Raw genomic sequence first — 24619 nt, 5'->3', positions numbered from 1 at the left:
TGAGGTAAATGAGGCTTGGCCAAATCAGCGAAAGACTGGTAAAGAAAATACAAAAGGAAGTGTTTTTAAAAGCATAAAATAAAATATCTGAAGTAAAGAACTAACATAGGTGTCAGTGTAGTAAATTACAAAGTTTCAGAGATTGGGTTAAAAAAAAAAAGTTCCTAGATACCTTCTTTAAGGGAGAGGATGGAGATAAATGGAAAATTTTTAAACGGGCAAATAAAAATCAGACAAATATGAACCAAAAGGAAGTGAAATGTGGGTGTAAAATTAATGAAATAAACGAAGTAAGGGGGGGTGGGATGGATTGGGAGATTGGGATTTATATATATACACTACTATGTATAAAATAGATAACTAATGAGAACAGACTGTATAGCACAGGGAACTCTACTCAATGCTCTGTGATGACCTAAATCGGAAGAAAATCCAAGGAAGAGGGGATATATGTATACGTATAGCTGATTCACTTTGCTGTACAGCAGAAACTAACAACATTGTAAAGCAACTATACTCCAATAAAAAAAAAAAGTAGAATTCAAGCAAAGAGAAAATGCAGTAATGAGAGATGATAATCAATGGAGTGAGGGCCCTGAGAAGGAGCAAGGAGATGGGATCAGCAGAGAAACAGCCTTGGAAAGTAAAGGGACACTCTTCCCCAGGGACAGGAAGAAAGGAGGAAAGGACGGGTGTTGTCTTATTCTGTGCTCCCTTACCTCGCAAGCCAGTGTTGAGCGCACACCCACCTGAGGGTGAGGGAGGTGGGCTGTTCTCATACCAGAGGCAGCTGGAAGCCCACATGGAAATGGGCAGTCACGTCTGATAGTTTGATAGCTTTGGTAGCAGGAAGTAGAGAGGGGTTTACACTTTATTTCTTTTATGTTCTCTGTGAAGCAGGAGGCAGGTTTATCTGGTGACATTAAAGAAGGAGGAGGTAGGACTGAGGTTGCGAAAAGTAGGGCAGGTTTGAAATCCAAACAGGGTGGGGGGGATGATTAAAAAGCAGAGGTCTGGTGGGCTCTCTGGGTAGTTACTGTAGACCAGGCATTTACGATGCATGGTTCTCTGCAGTCCGTGAGTTTCTCCAGCACAGCTCAGCATCTTGGTTATAGGTGATGAGCAGCCGGACAGTCAGACTCCTCCAGGTGTCAGTCTTTGCCAGCCAGGTGAAATGAAGGAACAGTGAAGTAATGGAGCTGAGAATAGGGCAAGAGAATCTTCTAAATGGTGAACCACGTCATCCAGCTAGCCTAAGCTCCCTGGTTAAGGAAGGAATTGAAGACAGAATAGATAGACTGGAGGAAGGTAAAGAGTTTGAGGACAACGTGTGTGGGCATGTACCTACACAAAATCTGCAAGAGTGACAGCTTGTAGCATGCGAGGGCTTATGACCTGGTCATTAATGCATATATTCGGAATACACATGAGGCACACCTCCTCCCAAGTTCTCTTGTGTGCAAGTTCAGTTCTGTTGTTCATGGCACCATTGTGGTCTTCTGTTTCCACCCCATCAACCTTTACTACGGTTTCTTCTGATAATCATTGCCTACATTTTCTGAAACTGAGTTTTATACTTGAGAGTTTGCAAATTCCAGGGTGTGCTAAATGTCTGTAGTTTCTATACCAGTGTGACTTTAAGAAGACTGGGCACTTTATTCGGACACTTTAATGGCTGCTGTGTTGCTCTTCCAGTAGAGCCACTGGAGACAGACATAAGGAAAAGGCAGCGGACTCTCAACTACCTCTGATAAGAGAGGGGACAGTGACACAGAGAACTGAACATGCATTTATGTTTGTCTTTGGAGTGAACTTTGTATTTCTTTTGAATACGGTGCCATAGACATGAAAACCTGTTAGTGAAAAATCAAGAGTTGTCTAGAGGTAATAAAACATGTAGGAACAGTGTAATGATCTCATAGCCCATCTCTGACTTGGCTTCAGCGAAGCTTTCAACTTTCCATAATGAATTAATCATTCTATATGGCACCAGTGGGAGAAATTCCACCCTGACCCCATCAAACTGATGTGTCTCACTTGTACCCTACTCTCTTAGGATTGGTGGCCCTTGTCATCTTGTCCCAGAAAACAAGACTGCTGATGCTCTTTTTTATTCCACCCTTTTTTATTTCCGCTAAGCTATTTTTGCTGCAGTCATTTACTGCCACTGGGATTTTTGCAGAAGATTAATAATACTAATAAAATGAAGGGCAAAGTGCCAAAGAGAGCATCTTGAAAGAATAGTCTGTAACCCTTTATGTGGTCAGGGCTAAAGACTCTAAAAAGGCATTACATTCTCCAGTTTGGGGTCAAAGCCAACTTCCACCTTCTTTGTTGTATTGTTCTTCAGCCTCTGGGCCCAGTACGTAATGTCTCTCTCCCTACCATTCTGGGGCTTCCCATCAAGCTGAGAGCTTGCAGAGGGATTGAGTTCATTCAATGACATCCTGACTGCTGCCTAGACCAGTTTTCAACTCTGGCTACCAGTACAGTTGCATGGGAGCTTTTAAAAAATACCTGTGCCTGGGCACATCCTCAGATCAACCAGACTAGAATCTCTGGGGTGGGGCAGGGCATCAGCTCCCAGGTGGTCCTACTAACTGGGCCAGAGTTGAGGATAGCTGGCCTGGCTCGCCACCTGAGTTACTTGCTCATCAGATGGCTGGGTCCACCATGGAAGCTTTGAGCACCTAAGAGATTTGGATTCCCAGGCAGCATGCAGGAGGTACAACCAGAGAACAAGACGGATGCCACTTCTGGTGCCCAATGAAGAAACAAGTACCAGGTGGGGTGTTTGTCTTTCATCTAGCTTTAGTCCAATTGAAACTCAGAATTTTGCAGCATTTTTGATGTTTTAGTCTATTCATCACTCTCCATATGTCACTTCAGAATGATCTGTAATAAATAATAAATCTTCCTGAGCTTTGTTGAGATGAGTAGACTGTTAGAATTGGTGCATTCCAATGTTGACTTTGGCTTTCACTGCCATCTCAGGAAAAGTCATTTATCTTCCTATGGAACTTTTGCTGCTTCAAATAGTATCTCTTTGGAAGATAAGAAGGAAAGTAACATTTAGTGAGCACCTGTTGTATGCTTGGTACTGTACTAGACCCTTGGCATATACTACTGAAATTGTTAAGGGCGTGGACTGTGGAGTCACTCTGCCTGGGCTCACATCCCGGCTCAACCACCCCCTCCCCCTCCCCAGCAAATAAACTCAAACCAGAGTGGTCATGAGTTCCAAATGAGATCATGTCTATAAAATGTGTAGCACAGCGCCTGGCACAATGTAAGTTCTCCAAAAAGTGTTCCATCGTTGTCTCGTTTAGTTCTCACAGCAATACTGGAGTAGGTATCAGTGTCTATTTTAGAGATGAACCAGGTCTCAAAGGTGAACCTATTTAGCCACAGACATAATGAACCTCAGGTGTATCTGAAAGAAAATGAAAATACCTACCCTTCATGATTTTTTGAAAAATAAGAGATGCTTTTAGAATGCGTTGCATAGGACACGTGAGATAGTTGATCTGCAAAACTCAAATCTGTTCTAGGTGTTGGAGAGGCAGTGATGAACAAGGCAAAGAGATCCCCTGTCCTTGGGGAGGGTAGACTGAGCTCTCCACCCAGCCTTCAGGAATCATGAGGGGCTGTACACACCCAACTTTTTGGTAGCACACTCTTCACTGCCATTAGGTACTCTTTTTCTTTCCTAGTTAACAGAAGGTTCTAATTCTTCATAGTGAGTGATCCTTAAGGTTCTTGACTAACCACAAAATAATCAAAGATGGAGAGTCACCAGGAGGTTATCTTTGCTGCCCCAGGAGTTCCTTCTGGGCACACCCTACCTTGCTTCCCTAAATCAGGGCCCCTGGTGCTAGCAGAAGGAGAAATAGATGCCATCACTGCTTTAAGATGGCAAACGCAAGTGTTATTTCTACCATAATTACTCCCTAGATCCAGGCCAAGCTGCCGGCCACCCTTCAGAATGTCCTCTCATTGTGTATATCAGTGTGGTGGCTGATGGGTACCCAGGTCACAAACTCATATAAAGGCCACAGATGGACTTATTCATATTTACTCGTTTCCAAGCAATGAATTAATGAAAAGAAAATCAGCAGGCAATAAAAGAGTTTATTGAACACTCCTTCTATGAGGATCACTTCTTCTCTGCTGTTCTTGAATTCATGAAACACTTAATAAGCCCCTCCTATGTACCAGGTTTTATGTAGTCTCTGGGGATACAGAGATTATCCCAAGATGTTAGTAGTTTTGAAAATGTCTCAAGAAAGGCTGTCCTCTGTGTTTGAGAACAATCCAAAGTATTGTTGACATAGCAGTATATTTTTTATATTTTTTGATGCCTCTGGTTATCTACATTTAACTGTCTATATAGCATGTTAGGAAATTTCATTCCAACCTGTAAAATCGGACTATGTGTTTATAATACTGCCATTGCGTCAGTGCCAAAGCCTAGGGGCACCAGTGTCCAGATGAGGCTGCCAGGAGCTGTTCTGGGCTTCTTCCATACCACAAGTAAGCTTTCAGTATAATATAAAATACCATTTCAAAGGTAAGTGACTCTATGTAGAATTTGAATTAAACGGGATCTCCTAAAACTAAAGATACACCAAAATGGTTTTATGAGTTAGTATTGCTCTGTTTTCTTCTTTAACATGATAAATTTCTACATACAGTTACTGAAAGAGGAAGACCTTTGTAGCTTAGTTAGAAATAGAGAAAGAGTGCATAAAAAATTTCATGCATAGTTCTATGGAAAATGCTAAAATACCTCATCTGCTTGATACAGCTATGAATTTTCCATTAGGAAAAGGACATTATAGGTTAAAAAGAAAAAGCTGAAATCATTAACAGCTACAGATAAAATAAGCTAATCTTTGTATGTAAATATATAAATCCACAGGGAAACATGGGAATTGGGTTAATTTGAGTGTAATAGGGTTGGGAACTTTTAAAAATCTTTAGGTTTTTGCTAAATTATCCCTTATACATTTCCTCAGTTTTAATTTCTCTACATTTCAAAAACTTCTTAGTCAAAAAGTATGTGAAGCACTTTGTATTCCAACTTTGAGTTTTCATTAGTGATATTTAATACAATAAACATCATGAAACTCACAGCACAAGAGGGAGAATTTGAAAGGACTGTTATAAAATTTTTTCATTCTTTTTCACAATATATTATCCCTATCTTGTTTTCACTAAGAAGGTTTCTTTGCCTCGCCATGGAATTAAAATTTATTTCCCAGTATATCTTGATAGTCCTATGAGCACAAACTGTTTTTTATGTACAGCTACACCAGAGTTATTCAAAATTATTACTGTTTGGGGGAGAATAACTCACTGAACTATCAAAGAAATATATCCCTGCACAAAGATAAAGATTTGCCGTGAACTTTTTAAAGATAAAAGTAAGTGTAAAGGAGGTCACCTTGACTTTCAAACTTCTTGACAGTAGTGTTTTTCCAGAGAGTTCTTATTCATAATAACTTACTATGGAAAGACAAGAGATAAAGCCAAAAATAAAAATATGTATTTGAGCACATACTGTGTTTCAGGTCCCATGTTAGGAGTTCACAGAAAAAGAAAAAAAATATATATGTATATACATACTTTCAACCTTAGTTTCAACCAGTTTAGAATAAGATACTGAAAATATTTGAATTTGTTTTAAAAAACAGAAGTTGCCATTTAGTCCTAGTAACCCATAGTGTCTAATTTTATTCCAACAGTGTTATTTCACTTATGTTAAATATTCTGTACATTTCTTTTTTTTAATTGAAGTATAGTTGACTTACAATATTATATTAGTTTTGGGTGTACAACATAGGGATTCAATATTTTTATAGATTATACCCCATTTAAAGTCATTATAAAATATTGGCTATAGTCCCTGTGCTATACAATATATCTGTGTAGCTTATTTATTTCATACATAATGGTTTGTACCTCTTAATCCCCTACCCCTCTCTTGCCCCTCCTTTTTCTCCCCTCCCCACTGGTAACCACCAGTTTGTTCTCTATATCTGTAAGTCTGTTTCTGTTTTGTTATATTCATTTGTTTGTTTTATTTTTTAGATTCCACATATAAGTGATAAAATACAGTATTTGTCTTTCTCTGTCCTACTTATTTCATTCAACATAATGCCCTCCAAGTCTATCCGTGTTACTGCAAATGGCAAAATTTCATTCTTTTTTATGGCTGAGTAGTACTCCATTTGTATGTGTATGTGTGTGTGTACACACACACATACACCACATCTTCTTTATCCATTCATCTGTTGATGGACACTTAGGTTGCTTCCATATCTTGGCTCTTGTAAATAATGCTGCTGTGAACATTGTGGTGCATATATTTTTCTGAATTAGTGTTTTCATTTTCTTTGGATATATACCCAGGAGTGGACTTGCTGGATCATATAGTAGTTCTATTTCCAGTTTTTTGAGGAACCTACATACTGTTTTCCACAGTGGATGTACCAATTTACATTTTCACCAACAGTGTGCTAGGGTTCTCTTTTCTCCACATCCTTGCCAACGTTTTTTATTTGTTGTCCTTTTGGCAATAGTCATTCCGACAGGCGTGAAGTGTGAAGTGGTATCTCATTGTGGTTTCGATTTGAATTTACCTGATAATTAGTGATGCTGAGCATCTTTTCATGTGCCTATTGGCCATCTGTATATCTTCTTTGGGAAAATATCTATTCAGGTCTCCTGCCCATATTTTAGTGAGGTTATTTGTTTTTCAGGTTTTTTTATAGTGTGATGTATGAACTATTTATATATTTTGGATATTAACCCCTTATCGGTCATATCATTTGCAAATATTTTCTCCCATTCTGTAGGTTTTTTCATTTTGTTGATGGTTTCCTTTGCTGTGCAAAAGCTTTTAAGTTTAATTAGGTTCTGTTGTTTATTTTTGCTTTTGTTTCCTTTGCCTGAGGAGACAGATCCAAAAAAATATTGCTAAGACTTATGTCAAAGAGTGTTCTGCCTATGCTTTCTTCTAGGAGTTTTATGGTTTCTGGTCTTACATTTAGGTCTTTAATCCACTTTGAATCTATTTTTTTTATATGGCATGAGAAAATGTTCTGATTTTGTTCTTTTACATGTCCAGCTGTCCAGTTTTCCCAGCACCACTATTCTGTTCATTTCTTATAGGAGTGCTTCCAAAGAACAAAATGAATAAGGCACATTAATGATGCATGCTGGTTATAAGTGCCCTGGAAACTTTGTTGTAAGAAATAATTTTCAGCATGTAAATGTTAGTACAATAAAACATGAGAAATTTGACCAAGAAACTTAGGACAAAGTATTAACAAAATGTAAACAGTGCCTCTGCCTCTTTTTCATGTTCAGGAAATAGGAAGAGTTGCAATTTGTTAGAATCCTTGTTTATCAATGGATTTCCCAGTAAAGCGATACGGATTTTTTTTTAAACTTTTGCTTCTTATTATAAAAGTAGTAATATTCATTCCAATAGTGTGGGCAGAAAATTAAAACACCCTAGGAAGAAAAACTCATCAAAGAATTTTTTGGCTTTATTGAAACTTTTCATAACAGGCTAAAGGTGCTAAATCAACCAATTCAGGAGTCACACCTACATGAGGAAATGTAAGAAGATTTAGCCATGGATTTACATTACTATGTATCATTAATTCTAACATTTAAATTTGGGGAGTGGGTCATTGCTTTCTGGGGGGAGATTTAAGGCAGTGAAATTTCATTCCTATGCTATGTGCGCAGCAGCTCCTGAGGGGACTGTCAACCCTGGCATTCTGCTTTATAGAACAAAACTGCCTCTTCTACACTTCTCCTCCAGTCCTTCATCCTACTTCTGTTACTACTGCCTTGTCTTTAAACTTTACTGATCAGATTAATGGAGAAACAGAACAAAGTGGTTCCAGGTAGATTTGCCCTGAAACAAATCTTAAGACAAAATGGAGCTAGCAGTATCCCTCGGAATTAAAAGTACATAAAACTTTAAGTCAAAGAAAGAAGGAAAATATCAAATATTTGTACCTTCTCTATAAGGATCGCGAAGGATGTAATGTCAATCCTAGACGTTTAACCCTCAAAACCGCCAGCCTTCAGACAAGTATTAGAAGAAGGTCCACAGGTTTTTCTGGAAGAGCCAGCCAGCCAGCTCTACGTTGGCCTTGCCTAATCTAAGGCCAGGCTCCCCTCTGCCACTGCCTTGCCCACCAGTACACTCTGCTCCTTCATACACCCAAGAATACACCCAAGAATTTCTTCAATGACAGGTACATCTCATTATGGCTCCACTCTCATTCCTGGCTCTTAAGGGTTTGAGAGCTTAAAGCCCAGGATGGCTCTGTGTATGAGGTCTCATGGGAAGAAAGATAAAAACTGTCCTCAGGTGGAAATGGGAGAATCTGGGAGCAGGGAGGTGGCCCAGAGGAGTGGCCTGTTCTTCATCCATAGACAAGGAAGTTTGTGGGCAGAAACAGATGTAAAGTTTATCATAAGGACGGTTCAGTCAGGAGGCATTTGGCAGAGGGAAGAAAGTGGGAAGATTCCTGAAAGCAAGATATTGTTGCAAGCATTCAGAGCAAACGCTAGGCCATACCATTTTGGCTGGAGCAGAGTATGTGGGGGAGACGAGGAGGCATCATTACCAGAAAACAGCATGAGGCTGGGGGAGACCACGGCCTTGGAGATCCCACCACTAACCACCTGTGGAAAGTCATTTCTCTACCACTTCACTTCCTCATCTTTATATACATGGAATTCTTCAGATCTTGCAGAGTTGCCTGTGAATGAGTATACTACTTGCACTTCCCTGGCCTGAGAGCCCACTTTTATTCTGCATGGCCTTTACCGCTTCCTTGCCTAGTTGCATTACTATTTCAAGCTCTTTTTTAAAGTGCAGGTGTGAAAGCAGCCCTTCATTGCCCCCCCTCCCTGCCCAGATTTTAAATAGTATTATTGGCTCTTGCAAGAAAAGGTAACCAAAGTAAAACAGTAAAGCCTAAGCTGTTATCACTCCTGTTATCTCAGGCCAGATGCTCATTAGCAATACACTAGTAGCCAAAAAACGAGAGACCAGACTGCAGCTTGGATCCAAAAATAAGGGCCAGCCTTGGTGGAAAACAAATACAAACCGATATAAGAAAGAATGCTTTGTCTGTACCATTTGAAAAAGATAGAGCCTTGAGCTATGTTCCACATGCCCAGACATAGGTCTACATCCAGTTCATCTACAGTGGCCACAATGGGGTTGCTCAGAATGTTGTTTTGCTACTTAGCCACTCACTCTGCTGCCTCCCCAGCAGGAGGACAGCTCCATTCCATGCCCTTCAAGAGGGCACCAAGGGCAATAAGCCAATTCTTCACCTCTGTCACCTGTCTGTACATCTCAATCCCATTTTCTGAGCCTTTCTCTCAGGCCAGATTTCTAGGTATCTGCTTTCTGTTTGTTTTGTTTTGATCCTGCATCAATATGAACATTAAGGTAACTGTGCAACTCACCTATCTTACTGAAAGAACAGCAATCTTTCCATACCATACTGTGATGAAGGGTGCGACATTGGTTAAATCCTGGCTCCAACTCCACCAATTACTAGTTACTTGGACTCTGGGCAAGTAACTTAACCTCTGAAAATGGGAATGGTAAAGTAACAGCTGAGTAAAAGAATTAGAAAGGCAAGTCAGAGTGTAAAGAAAAGGAAGAGGTACTAAAATATCAGTATGTGAAGAATCTAGAACTGTGGTCCTCCAGTTAGTCTTCGACAAAAGAGGCAAGAGTATACAATGGGGAAAAGAGAGTCTCTTCAGCAAGTGATGTTGGGAAAGTTGGACAGCCACATGTAAATCAATGAAGCTAGAACAGACCCTCACACCATATACAAAAATAAATTCAAAATGGCTTAAAGACTTAAATATAAGACAATACACCATAAAACTCCTAGAAGAGAACATAGGCAAAACATTCTCTGACATAAATCATACCAATGTTTTTAGGTCAGTCTCCCAGGGCAATAGAAATAAAAGCAAAACTAAACAAATGGGACCTAATCAAACTTATAAGCCTTTGCACAACAAAGGAAACCATAAACAAAATGAAAAGACATTCTACGGACTGGGAGAAATATTTGCAAATGAAGTGACCAACAAGGGCTTAATTTCCAAAATATACAAACAGCTGCTACAATTCAATAACAACAACAACAACAAAACAAACAACCCAATCGAAAAATGGGCAGAAGAACTAAATAGACATTTCTCCAAAGAAGACATACAGATGGACAGGACAATAGGAACATGAAAAGATGCTCATCATCGCTAATTATTAGAGAAATGTGAATCAAAACTACAATGAGGTACCACCTCCCACCAGTCAGAATGGCCATCATTAAAAAGTCTACAGATAATAAATGCTGGAGAGGGTGTGGAGAAAAGGGAACCCTCTTACACTGTTGGTGGGAATGTAAATTGGTGCACCCACTATGGAAAACAGTATGGAGTTTCCTCAGAAAACTAAAAATAGAGTTGCCATATGATCTAGCAATCCCACTCCTGGGCATATACCCAGACAAAACTATAATTCAAAAAGATGCATGCACCCCTGTGTTCATAGCAGCACTGTTTACAATAGCCAAGACATGGAAACATCCTAAATGTCCATCAACAGATGAATGGATAAAGAAGATGTGATATAGATAGATAGATAGATATAGATATAGATAGATATATATTGATATATATATAGAGAGAGAGAGACACATAATGGACTATTACTCAGCCATTTAAAAGAATGACATAATGCCATTTGCAGCAACATGGATGTACCTAGAGATTATCATACTAAGCAAAATAAGTCAGAAGGAGAAAGATAAATACCATATGATATCACTTATATGTGGAATCTAAAATACGACAGAAAGGAACATATCTACGAAACAGAAACAGACTCACAGACATAGAGAACAGACTTGTGGTTGCCAAGGAAGGGGGTTGTGGGAGGGAAGGATTAGGAGTTTGGGATTAGCAGATGCAAGCTACTATATATAGGATGGATAAACAAGATCCTACTACATAGCACAGGAAACTATATTCAATATCCTGAGATAAACCATAATGGAAAAGAGTATGAAAAAATATATATGTGTATAACTGAGTCACTTTGCTATACAGCAGAAAGTAACACAACATTGTGAATCAACTATACTTCAATAAAATTTAAAAAAAAATAGAACTATGGTCCTCAACCCTGGCTGCCATTAGGATTATCTGAAGATCTTTTAAGAATTCTGATGCTGGGGGTCCTGTTCCCAGAGATTCTGATTTAACTGGTCTGATGAGGGACCAGGTCAGCAGAATCATTGAAAGCTCCCCAGGATATTCAAATGTGCAGCCAGGCTTGAAAACCTCTGATCCAATGTAGTGAATCAGGGAAACAACCAACATGTTCTCATGTTAGAGACATTTCTTACAGGGCTGGACGCCCGAGTTTTTTTGTTTGTTTATTTTCCTTACTTTTTTGGCTGCGCCGGGTCTTAGTTGCGGCACACAGGATCTTTGTTGAGGCACGTGGGATCTGAAGCAGCTCACGGGCTTCTCTCTAGTTGTGGTGCGCGGGCTCCAGGGCGCGTGGGCTCTGTAGTTTGCAGCACGCGGGCTCTCTTGTTGAGGTGCACGAGCTCAGTAGTTGTGGCGCACAGGCTTGGTTGCCCTGTGGCATGTGGGATCTCAGTTCCCCAACCAGGGATCGAACCCACATCCCTTGCATTGGAAGGTGGATTCTTTACCACTGGACTACCAGGGAAGTCCCTGGACACCCAAATTTTTAAAGTGTTTATTTACTGATTCAGTGAATGATTATTAAGCACCTACTATGTGCCAGGCTTCACTTCAGTGGCTAGAGTTAAAGATTTAGATTTAACTTGGTCCCTCCCCTCAGGACAGATGCAGTCCGGTGAACAAGTTATATGTGAAAAAAAATTTATGTAGTTACAATGCGATATGGTTGGTGTGGTAGTAATGCTTTGTTCAAAGTGGTAGAATGGGATGAGTTCTTCACCCTTCAAAGCCCAGCCACAGAATCACGAAATCATAGAGATGAAGGAAGCTTAAGGTCCCTGATTTTGTGTGTGAGGAAGCTTGAAATCAAGAGGTTGGGACTTCCCTAGGGTCATAGAGTTAATGGAACAGAGACCTACAGGAGAGGAAGTGTTAAGGAACTGGTCCAGCAGCACTGGACTCTGAGGCTGAAGTTCTGGGTCCTGAGGAATAAGTAGGATTTGGATGTAAGGACATGGGGAAGGGTTCCATTCTCAGAAGACTCAGCCCAGAGCTAAGAGGAGAGGTACACACAGTGCACTTGGAATGTGCAAGGAATGCCCTGGCCCTGGTGTCAGGTAGTGGCCAACAGCTTAGCACTTCGTCCTCCAAGTCAACACTGATTTGGACTTACACTCTGTTTCCTGCTTTCCATGAAATTTGGGGGGATGCTCCCACCCCCAGTTCTACCTCTCTCTGGGAATAATTCTATTAAAATGAGATGGTGAACACATTAATTTTGTGCAGTGTGTAGTCTGAGTTCACTGAGATCTGGGGTTTGAATCTCCAACCTTAAATTCTTCAGTGATGTAACAGATGAATAACTCTAAACACCACTAGATTAAATACCTCTCGACCATTTGGTCAGCCTTGACTACATTAACCTGGAGTCAATGTGTGCTCTATTTACCAAACTTAAAAATTGTTAAATCCAGAGTGCAGTGTGTTGAATTGGCTCTCTAGTCTCCCCTGGTTCTGACCTTGACGTTGTACTTGAAGTCTCACCTTCTCTCACACCCTACATCCTTTTAATCAGCAAATCTTATTGCCTGTCCTTCAAAATCTATCAGAAACTCAAGCACTTCTGACCGTCCTCACTACTGCCACCTCAGACCAAACCACTGTCGTGTGTCACCTGGATTTATCACGACAACCTCCTCACTGGTGCTGGTGCTTCAGCCTCAGCCTCAGAGGTGTGCCCTCAACGCCACAGCAGAGGTTCCTTTTCAAAGAGTGTCAGACTGTGTCACTTCTCTGTTCAAAACTCCTCTCCAAGGTCCTTCTTATGATTGATATCACCCCACACAATCTGTTCCCCGTTACCCCTCAGACCTCGTCTTCTCTTCTCTGGCCACACTGGCTTCCTCATTGACCTTGAACATGCCAAGTAAGCCCCCTCCACATTGTTTTCCCCATTGAAATGTTCTTCTCCAAGGTAACTGCATGGCAAGCTCCTTTACTTTCTTTGGGTCTTTTCTCAAAAGCCACTTTCATTGTGAACCTTATCTGGCCACCCCATCTAAAATCTCAACCCCATCCCCTGACATTTTACCTACTGTAGCCGACCTTATAAACATGACTTTCTTTAACACTCATCAAGCAACTTTATTCATTTTATATTTTATTTATTGATGAAATTAACATTCATAAATAAACACTATATATTTAACTTATTTTTCTTATTATTTTGTCTTTCCTCTTAAATCTGCCCCATGAGGGGAGAACTAATTTTCTCACTGTTGTATCCTGATAATTTAAGTACAAGGCCTGGCACATGATAAACTCAAATAAATACTTGTTTAATAAAAGAATGAAGAAAAGTTAACTGTGGCATAATAAATATTATAATTGCATTTTTATATTGCCTTCTTGATAGTTATAAAAAATATATGCAAAACATAAACAAGTCAAACTACAGTATAGAAAAAGAAGTCACCAAATCTATAACGCTAAAATGATCCAAACCCAAATTGAGGGACATTCTATCAAGTACTTGATCAGTGCTCTTCAAAAGTGTCAGACGAGGAAAGACTGAGGAATGTCACAGATCAGAGGACACTAAGGAGACATGAACATGAAATGCAGTGTTGGGTCCTGCCTAGGATCCTGGAACAGAAAAAAAGGACAATGAAATTCAAAAAAAAGTCTGTAGTTTAGTTACTAGTACTGTACTAGTGTTCATTTCCTGGTTTTGATAATTACACTATGATGATGTGAGATGTTAAAGGGCCAGGGAGGTAGCCTACCTGCACAAACGTTATTACTTCTGAATATCTAAATATGTCTTCATACAGGCAAGGAGATCATTTAAATGATATGCATGTTTCCTTATGCTTAGAAATTACCCTGTAAACCACCACCAAGGTAATTAAGTAACCAAGATAGGTATGTGTGTGTGTGTCAAGGTAGTTTTCTTTTTCTTTTTATGTTTCACCGATCATTTTCTATGCCCTGGTAGGTGTATGCCAAGGGCCTCAAACAGAGGTTTTCAAAGCATATATTCCTTGGTACATGAAGGAGTTTCATCAGAAGACACAATAACAGTTCAAAGTTCTCTTTATACTCCCACTGCTTTTAAAAGGTTAGAAATAACAAGTGTCAGTTAAGTAAAATGATCTTCTAAATGACATCCCACTAATTTGAGATTTCACAGTGAAATAGTCATATGCCATCCTATGTCTCAAGCAGGCGTGTTCTCATTAGAGAGAGAAAAACGATCAAGGAAACTGCCACCGAGGGTTTTTGAGGATTGTATTAATTAATTAATTAATTACATCTTGTGGAGGGGAGTAGTAGAGATAAAATCGTATAAGCAGAGTTCCCTTGTCCGGAAAGCTGCCGCTTGATCCCTCTCCATCCTGAGGGAATATGTCCCATTTTTAAGTGGCAACTCTTCCTCATGGGTGGCGGTGGACCCTGCCTACACTGTGCCCTCACCCCCCCACCCCCAGGCCTTGCAGCCAGGGAGAAGGACCTTCCGCCTACCCTTCTCCAGGAGGGGGCACTGCTGCGTGGGTACCAGGGGATGGGGAGAAACACATCAATCTCATAGGGACTAGAACTGAAGACTATTGATGAGCATTTTTCATGTTTCTATAAATCAAAATAAACGTTTATTTGGTGGGAAACTATCCCAGTATTTTGTACATTAAAGATAGTCAAAAAGTCAATTCAATTCAGTTTAACCAGATAATTACCAACCATCTACTAAGGACTCACTTTCATTCTAGGGCTGTGGAGGTAAGAAGATAAATGAAATAAAACCCTAACCCTCAGATAGCTTACTCTCTAGTAGAGGATATAAAGTTTGTAAACAAGTAACTATAAAAGATATAAATAGCAAATGTCTAAAGGGCCAGGGACGTAGCCTACCTAAACAAAGTAAGCTGAATGGAAGAATGACAAAATCCCCAAAATGGAACCAAACTCTTCATTTTTACTACATTGTGGTGTAGGCGTATAACTTAATGTAAATATATATGATAGCCATACCCTTTTTTTTTTAAGTAAAAAGGACTACAACTTTATTAAAAGTAAATAAATGTAACATATAATGTGTACAGATGGCACATGGTGCCAATTTTATTTGCAGATTTTATATAATTCCAAAGTTCGCAAGTTACACCTTTGCCACAGCCTTGGCTAAATCTTGAACTAGTGCAGAATTCAGCTGTGCTGGAGTGCTGATCTTAGCATGCTTAGACGCAGCATACTTGTTCTTGATAGTCATGTGCTTCGTAAGCCCACGATTCACCATGACTATATTCTTAGCCAGGTGTTGCATAACAACAAGAAGGGATTCTTCAGTGTATGACAGGTAATGCTGTAGAATTGGTGTCAATTCACCATTATCAAGAATTTTCAGTGCTAAGCAAAAAGCTCCCACTGCAATCTGAGAAGGAGGGAAGTGCACCATATGGTAGTTCAACATAGTTAGTTCCATGACATATTTGGTCAAAGTATGTAGCTTAACATCAGCCTCTCCAATCTTAGACGCTCTCCGAAGGAAATGCAGGCAGGGGTAGAGGGCGACCCAGACTAAAATTTAAAGCTCTTAGAATCTTCATTTCCATCTGTCTGATTTGGTACTTAGTGTAAGTGTTGTCAGTCACAAAGGCAAAGTCACCAATTTCTGGAGGGTACATTTCCTCATATTTGCTTGCAATAAACATGGCAGTGACACCAACCAGCTGCAGCATCTTCTTGGGCACACAATTATCCTGCATGAACCGATCAATAATGGAAACAGTCATGTACATGGTCTCCTGGAGTAACCTGAATTTCATCTGAACCTGCACTAGCCAGTCAACTAGGATGGCTCTCACGTTTCCAGTGACTTCATGACCCAGTAGGTATTTTGGTCTGACTGCTTGCTCTTCCTCAAGTTGTCTCAGATAAGCATAGATATCTTTTACATATTCACTACAAAGGTTTGGATCCACTCCATCTTCTGCATCCACATCATTCACTGTAAGAATTACATCAGAGAAAGCCTGACACACATATTCTTCTGCAGGGGCACAGCCAGATGTTTCCATGGGGCTTGGAGAGGGAGTATCAACCAAAATAGGCTCAGGCGGAAGTTTCTGTTCTTTAACAGGCTCGGGTTCTGGCTCTGGCTCCAGATCCGGCTCCAGCTAGGGCTCCAGCACAGGTACAGGAGTCTTTTCCAGAGGTTTTGGTAGTTTTTTAGCAATAACTTTTCCAGCAGCTAAAGTTTTTGCTTCCTTTTTCAGGGGCAGTTTGGCCTGTGGCTGTTCACTGACTTTGTTACCGATGTCCCCAAGAGCTGTTCTTGGCCTTAGCCCGGGCTTAGAGGCTGCAACAGTGGCCACAGGCACGCACTTTGCGCCTGCCATATTGACCTTCGCATTATTTTCAGCATTAATGTTCATGTTCCTGGTGATCCGGAGCACCATGGCTTCCTCTGCACCAGGCAGTAGCTCAGTGGGGAGAAGCAGAGCACGGGAGCCCCCGACCAGCCAGGGACCTTGAACCCACCACAGGCCAACAGCCGTTCCTCCGCAGCACTGATATCCATATTCTATTTTATATTTAAACTTTTAATCTAAAACTGAAAAAGAAAAAACATCTATTATTATTATTATCATTACCTTGTAATTCATTACTGCTTTGACCTGACATCAGAAACCTAATGTCTTTTCTTCTGTACCAAAATGTCAGTCAGGCCCTGTGGTTTTCTCTGTGATGTAAGGTATGCAGCCTTAAATATGTAAACTGGGGTTGGTAAGTAGTTTTTTCAGATTAATTTTGGAATAAAACTGCTCCTAAACATAAGCTTTTCCCGATGTGGATAGGAAGATTATTTCCTCCAAGATGGGTGTACAGTCCCAGCTTTCAATGTTGTCATAGACTTCAATACCATTTTGTAGTACAGTTTGATAACTTCATAGCCCTGCATCTGTACTATCAAAAATTAATTAAGAAAGGTAAGCTAAATAATACCAGTTTATTTTCCGAAAGCGTGAAATCCAGTATTCAAAAGCCCCATTGCAGAGAATAAATTTCAGGCTACCATTTTCATATCTGGAAACTGACTGCAGTTTTGGAAGATGAACCAAATTATTCTTTAACGATTGAATTTTCCAAAGACTTTGTTGTCAGTACTGAGAGAAGCAAATGAGACATTTGGGCAAATACTTCTGAATGTCCCAATAGAAAAATACTCATATGGTGTTGATGAGGTATAATGTCAGCAAGAAGCTTGGGACTTTGAGCCAATCTTTGCTGCTAAGTGGAAATGGGACTATTTCCTCTGATGACATGAACAGTTAAAAAAAATTCTCTCCAACATCACAGCACAAGTAAGCCAGCAAATTCATTAAGCAAACACTGACCTGATTTTGCTCCAAGATGTAGAAGAATAGCTGAGTCATGATATTAATTAGTGAATCCATGGCCTGTTTCGTTTTAGCCCAAAGCAATTCCTGATGAATGAGGAAATTAATGGATTTATGCATAGTGCCCCTACAAAATACTGTCACCTCTGATCTGTCGCTTGATGGGTCCAAGGTCAGCCCCACCCTTTGTGAGAACCTGATCTGTAGTAACACTTACAATTTGGAACAGTGCCTTCTATGTCCAATGGTCTGAGACCCTTCTCATCACAAAGTAATTTTGCCTTGCAGAGACTTCTTGTTCAAAACTTCTTTGACCCCTCCAAGATTCTCAAAACATCGCAAATAAATATAGCTAACAGCGTGCTGTTATTTATATCTCTGTGCTCATTTGCTGCAATAGAAGATGCCACCAATAATTTAACTTATCCTGAAAGTTCTCAGCCGTATTTTTAACATGCTGAGCGACAATGTTTCTGCTTATATGAACATTTGCAAGTGCTTGTTTATGCTCTGGACACAATTTCTGCTACATTCAAAAGAAACTCTTTTATAAAAGTGTTGTCTGTAAAAAGGTTTAGATGCCGAGGCAATTTTTTCACTTAATAGAGAACTGCATTTCACAGCAGATCATTTGTTTTATTCTCATTCAAAACAAATGCTGCCATTTCTTCAGTCCATTAAGTTTCCCAACGCCCATCTTTTCTGTATACCAGTCATGGCTTGTTTAATTATAGTGCCTTAAGTTGTAATTTTTCTGTTGTAAATATTTTTTGTTTGGATATTCTTCACATCCACCAAAAAAAAAGTGCACCCCTATTTTTTCTTGAAATACTAAACTTTGTTTTTTAGGAGATGCACAAGTCCATTTTTCTCTAAATTTTACAATGAGAAAAATAGCAGTAAACACGTGGTACTAAATAACAACTGCCAGTTGATTTCAGTGTTGGAAATACAAAGGAAAGTGTGTGACCTTTGACTAAACAGGGAGGGTATAGCCCTTCCACAGAGGGCATTGCCCCTCAGATTTAGGGGATGTCTGCCGTGTGGGGACACTGATCCTCTGTTGTTAAGAGAAGCTAGAAATCAGACTTTTAAAAGAAATATCTCCTAAGATAAAGGAGATTAATCTCTTAAGTTATCAAAATGTTGGTAACTTATTCCAAGTTTATTAAAATATCAAGTGGGTCAACATTGTTCTTGCCAGGCAAAACAAGTCTGCAAGCTGAGTGCAATCTGTAAGCCACCCATTTACAACCTGTGGGGATGTAGAGTGTAACAGTAAAATAACCTATATTCTACCTCTGTTTAGTCCCTGAGAACTAAGAAGAAAAAAGGTACAGTTACATCAACATGCTTCTATGGAATATGTATCCAAGTGCCATAATTAATTTGGAAGCTTACTGATGGGGCAGCAAAGTGCAGTGGAAAGGAAGCCCCGCATGTGCGGGAGTCCCGAGTGTATCACGTATTAGGTTGGTTGATGTTAGAGTCCTCATCTGGAAACTGGGATAATAAAATTGCCTTGTAAGTTTGTCAAAATGATTAGAGATGAAAGTATACACGTTTCTCAGTGTCCTGTTGGCATTTGGAAGATGTTCCGTAAACAGTAGCTATCCTGTTATTACAAAACACGAAACATAAGTTTCCAACCATATTTCTTTGTTGCCCCCACAAACACGAACTGTGCCCAGCCACCTCCTGCCACCCCTCCCTCTCCACATCATGTTTCACTCCTCGGAGCAGGAGCCCACGCCGCGGCTCATCAGCCCACTCAAGTTTTCTACTTGCCTTGCCCATGCTCTTACCTGTACCTGGAATGCCTGTCCCTCCCCTCTTCATTCAGCTCCTTCCTTTGCAACTCAACCAAAGTGTCACCTCTTCTCGGAAGTCTTTCTTGAGGGCCACCTCCAGTCTGAGTAGAGCACTCCCTCCCTTCCTGCCTTGTGTTTGCCTCCGTCATGGCATTGGTTGACTAGTATTGTCAACTGTGAGCTGCTGAGACACAGGAGCTGGGGCAGTCACCTCACTGTCCGGAGCACCTGGGTGCAGTGCCTTTGCCTGGCATGTAATTAGGGCTCAAAAAAAAAAAAAAAAAAAGATCAAGGAGAGAATTATGAATACGAATGAGGCGACTATAGACTGGAGTGGAAACAGCCCACTCAGTGTCTGCTTCCCTCTTGTTTTACAAACGCAGATCTTTGGCTACTGGTTATGCCTCTCCTCCTTGCCTTCCCAAACCTCACGCTGGCTACTGCCTCTACGCCACCCCTAAACCAAAGGCAGTTTCCATTCTGGAGTAGCAGGTCGGAAGAGACAAGATGCTTAAGTGTCATCTCCTGGGGCTTGGGAGTGGGGACTGGAAGGACCCCTGAGAGGGTTCCTTTTGAAAGGGAATAGAGAACACAAAATAGAGTCCCTCACTGGAGGCAAAGAAAGGGAGAAATGTGACCCAAGGTCTTACCTTCACTTTCAGAACTGATAACTTCTTAGCTAAGCTGGAGCAAGAATGGGTGCGCAGCCGAAGTGGGCTTGGGGCTTCTTGCACAGCAGCATACATGGTCCTACGTCAGAAGAAAAAGAGTTTAGTAGACAGGGCTTCCATTAGCACATACTGGGCCTTTGAATGAAGAAAAGGCATCCAGAGGGATGCAGAGGAATACAGATCCCTGTTGGGGAACTTAGCGACAGGAGGAGGATGGGCAGGACTTCAGCCCCCAAGTGCTCCTCATCCGAGTACCTTCACGAACAACCTACTGAAGTAGCCCTGATGTAAGAAAAAGTGTTTCCCTTACTGCGCAATATTAGAAAAATGATTATGAATAACATGCAAATATTTATTCTTTTCCAGGAACATGGGTGACATTTGGAGGTCAAATTTCAGATGAGGTGAGTTACTTTTGGCTTCCATTATGCTGATTGGAGAAAATGCAGAGCAAACAATTTTGCAATACAGTTTCTGGGATTCTGGCATTTTACAAGGATAATAGTTTAATCACAGGAAATGGCTAAGACTGACTTAAAGATTATTTTCCATTTTATCTTGCTTCTTGTATTTTTCACATTTAGACTATTAATAGCCCTTGAAGCTGTCAATCTATTGTATGTGCGGGCTCAATAATAAGAGAACAAACCAGTTTGGAATTAATATTTAGTGACTTAATGAAAAGATTTTATTGCTGGTGTGTGTGTGTTTTAGCTTCACCTAGAGTGACCAACAGGTCCCAGTTTGCATCGTTTCCATTTTAATATCTCTCAGTCTTGGAAAAACTGGGACAGTTGGTCACCCTGGCTTGGGCAAGTTAATTCAACCTCTCTGTTCCTCATTTTCTCATATGCAAAATGGGATGATAATGTTGACCTTGAAGGTCTGTTGAAAAGATTAACCATGTAGGGTAGCAAACACACAATAAATGGGACCTATAGTAATTGTATTTACTACAAAACTCCTTTAAACCTTCATTTACACATTCAGAACGGTGCTTACCAAAGTAATATTCTTACCATTGCCTTTAACGATTACCTTCACGGCTTAAGTGAGCTATGCAAGCATTGAGTACCAACAGCTTCCCTGAGGAAACCCCCTCAGGTCCCTCCAAGCCTTTCTTGCCTTCCTCCATACCACTGAGGAGTAGAGATAGTGTATTTGAGTGGATACACTCAGTGGGATCCAGCTCACTCTGCATGAACAGTAGATTTGTTAACATTTCCATTTACCAACAATTGCCACATCTGTAAAACGCAGATGATGGCCCCTAAGATTAATGAAGGGCTCAGCCTGGTGCCTGGCCCAGGACAAGCCCTTTATAAAGGTAGTTCTTACTATCATCCCTAAGGAGATGCTTGGGGAGATAAAGGGTCTTTTCCACAACTCGCAAGGTCACCGTGTTATTTAATAGATCCATAGGGAGGAGTCTTATCTGCATATTTTTATCTGTCTGAATTTCTGTTCCCAGTGTTGGGCATAGGTCACCACAGAGAGCTTGTTGCAGAGGGGAGTCCTTGGGAAGCAGACCTCTGGTGGCAATTAGCATGCAGAACAGTTATCAGGAAGTTGGGCCATGATGCAGTCTCAGCAATGACCTCAGCTGACCCCATGGGGAGCTCTGAAGCTCAGATGGCCCTGCAGGTTGTCCCAAGTTGGCGCAAGAGGAGTTGAGTGCTTATATCCCTTGTATGACCAGTCGTTGGATAGAGGCAGCCCTGGGAGGCAGGTCTGACCTTGGGGTAGGTGACTCGCTTTAGCCAGGTGCCTTCTGATGGCAGCATTCCTATGAGCTGGGGGAATAAGTCCTTGAGCTCTGAAGGAGGACCAGGGTGGTCATCACAGGGTCCACTCCAGGGCCCTCTGACTGGCATCAGGAAGGGTGAGTTGAGGAGGCACAGAGGCAAATCCACAGATATCAAAGCAATGGCTGCAGACTTTAATCAGTTGCAAAATAAGTGACAAGGAAGGAAGGGGGTCTAAAGTTAATAATCCCCTGTATCTAGCCTGTGCGTAACCTTTTACTGCCTGGTATGGTTTTTGGAGCAGAGAAAGACAAATATATCTTCCCTTTCGGAGCAGAAGGGTCAACTATAAGCATATTATTTCCCCCTTCATCTTTGCTCTCCCTTTGACAGTGTCTGCTCTCTGCTGCGGTGAGCCCAGCTTGCCCAGGTCAGAGTATGCAGGGCTGGCCTCTGAAATAAATCATTTCAAAATTATGATTCTGAAGACTACACAGTAAAGCTGTTGTGAATGACTACAGAGGCTCTCACCTCAAACGCAGACCAAATAGCGATTGTCCTTCCTAAGAGCAGCTGTGGCTTCCCCCTAGGGCCCGGCAGAGAGACTGCCAGCAAGGAGGAATGAAGGCACAGCCAGACCACAGTCACACCCGTGGCTGAATTGATGGAGCTCAACTATTTCCATGTGGCAACGTAGGCACAAAGCAGATACAAATATGGGATCCCGGGATGAGCGCACCGTAATGTGCTGAGTGACATAATCATTAGTGCCGCCTTGGGAGATGGTGATGTCCTCGTTATTGGGAGAGTTCAACCGTTTATTGAATAGCCACTTGGCAGGCATATTATCGAAAGGATTCAAACTGGAAGCTAGATAACGCTGTGAGGTACCTCCCAAAGATGATTTGGCTTCATCATAAAACCAAGATAGATGTTACTCACGTGAATTATAATATTTTAAAACAATGATAAGAGTATATTACCATCTTATAGCACTTAATTTTCAGAGTTTTATTTATGTTTTCTCATCTGTGACATAGTTAAGCTTCCTTCATTTGCAGGTAACAGTAAACTCAACTGAAATTGGCTTAACCAATAAGGGAAAAAAATATTTTTACTTTTAAATTAGAAGTGCAGAGATAGAGCAAGCTTCCAGGTTGACTCATTCAGAGCCTTCACTCCATTTACTAGTGATTCTCCTGACCCTGTGTTCCTTTGTATATCAACTTCATCCTCAGGTAGCAGCAGGAATTCTAGACCTCAGAATAGTAACTCCAGGGAAGGAGTGTCGCTTCTAGAAACTCTGCAAGCAAGTGTTCCCAGAAGTCCTCAGCCAATCTCCTCTCACATCTCACTGGCCCAGATGTGTCACATGACCTTCCCTGAACCATGTCAGGCCCACCAGGCCTCCCTTAGAGGGAGGTAAGGTCAGCTTCCCCTGAGACCTGTGGGCTCCCTAGGGGGCCTGAACAGAATCATCCTCATTTTGCAGATAAAGAAACTAAAACACAGAGAGGTCAAATGATTTGCCCATGTTTATGTATCTGGTAAGTGGTACACTCAAGGCCGGACACTGATCCTCTGACTTAGTTCAGTGATTTCTTTTCATTATTCCACATTCGGATCTTCAAATCCCATGATTGGGAAACATCTCAGTAATCATTTAGTTCAATTCTCCATTCAGAATTCTCCATCTTATCTTAAAATTTCTCCCGAGATAAGATTTATTATACACATTTCCCAATCATAATCTACTAGTATGTCATGTGACATAACACAAGGATGATACACAATACAAGCAAGCAAAATAATTTCTAAAATATAGGGCATGGGACTTCCCTGGTGGTCCAGTGGTTAAGACTCCGTGCTTCCACTGCGTGGGGCGTGGGATCGATCCCTGGTCAGGGAACTAGGATCCTGCATACTGCACGGGGCAGCCAAAAATATTAAAAAATTAAAAAATGTATATATATGGCAGTCATGATGGAAAAACTATACTGTTCTTAACTTTTAACTTCTACTTAGGAGAAATGTCATAATGGTAGCAAATTTAAAGCAGTAATAACATTTTTTGCTGCTGTTATTCTAAAGGATTTGCATGGAGTCCATTGTGCTAGCCTGACGATTTTCTTGGTATGCCAATTTAAAAAACAACAGGAAAAGAGTTTATCTTGGAAATGCTGATGAAGCACCTTTAGCCCACAATGAAAAACATGATGGAAAAATCAATTTCAAATATTTGTGAGGTGTGTAATTTTTCAGTTGACTAATAAGTCTATCAGCAAAATGAAAAAAATGCCCTTTCTCCAGTGTTGTTTATCGCTGTCCCTCCAGAGCCATCCCTCAAGGTGTGGTTTATAGCTATTCCCTGTGCTCTTCTGTCGCACTTGCCACTCGTGTTCAGCAGCACGAAGGAAGGAACAAGGACCCTGGAGGTCTTAGGCTGACCTGTGAGGCGCCGGTGCGCTCACGCCCTCCTCTCCGTGCAGTGTCAGTGCGGCTAGTGGTCGTTCTGTGATGGTGCCTGGGGTTGTGCTGAACTGTGCGTGGCAGGAGTTTTCGAACAGTCCCAGCTCCATGTAACTTTTGGTTCATCAGTACAGTCTGCTAAGCCTCCAGGGAAAAAAGGCACAAGCTTTTAGGTCAGGAGTCACCCAGCTGCCAGAACCTACTGGCTTGGGGAAAAGAGAAAGAAGAGAAATGAAGTCACCAGG

At 41.0% G+C, this 24619-nt stretch overlaps 1 protein-coding gene and 1 pseudogene across 6 annotated transcripts in view; one reads left to right on the top strand and one right to left on the bottom strand.

Moving 5' to 3' along the window:
- The window catches only part of KCNAB1 (potassium voltage-gated channel subfamily A regulatory beta subunit 1), a 419545-nt gene that overhangs the window by 312715 nt on the left and 82211 nt on the right, over nt 1-24619 (top strand). For all 5 annotated transcript variants that reach the window (XM_082394420.1, XM_082394418.1, XM_082394419.1 and 2 more), the window contains exon 3: nt 20527-20564. In XM_082394420.1, coding sequence (XP_082250546.1) covers nt 20527-20564 — 38 coding nt within the window. The remainder of the gene's footprint in view (nt 1-20526; nt 20565-24619) is intronic.
- Nucleotides 1007-20205, bottom strand: LOC309629879 (G2/mitotic-specific cyclin-B1 pseudogene; annotated as a pseudogene). The gene is made up of 2 exons (XR_014249497.1): nt 20140-20205; nt 1007-19293 (listed from the first exon to the last, which is right to left on the bottom strand). The product of XR_014249497.1 is annotated as a G2/mitotic-specific cyclin-B1 pseudogene (transcript).

Source organism: Balaenoptera borealis (genome assembly GCF_965194805.1).
Source record: "Balaenoptera borealis genome assembly, chromosome: 5".
NCBI classification, from domain to species: Eukaryota; Metazoa; Chordata; class Mammalia; order Artiodactyla; family Balaenopteridae; genus Balaenoptera; species Balaenoptera borealis.
This window is presented reverse-complemented; position numbering and strand designations above follow the sequence as displayed.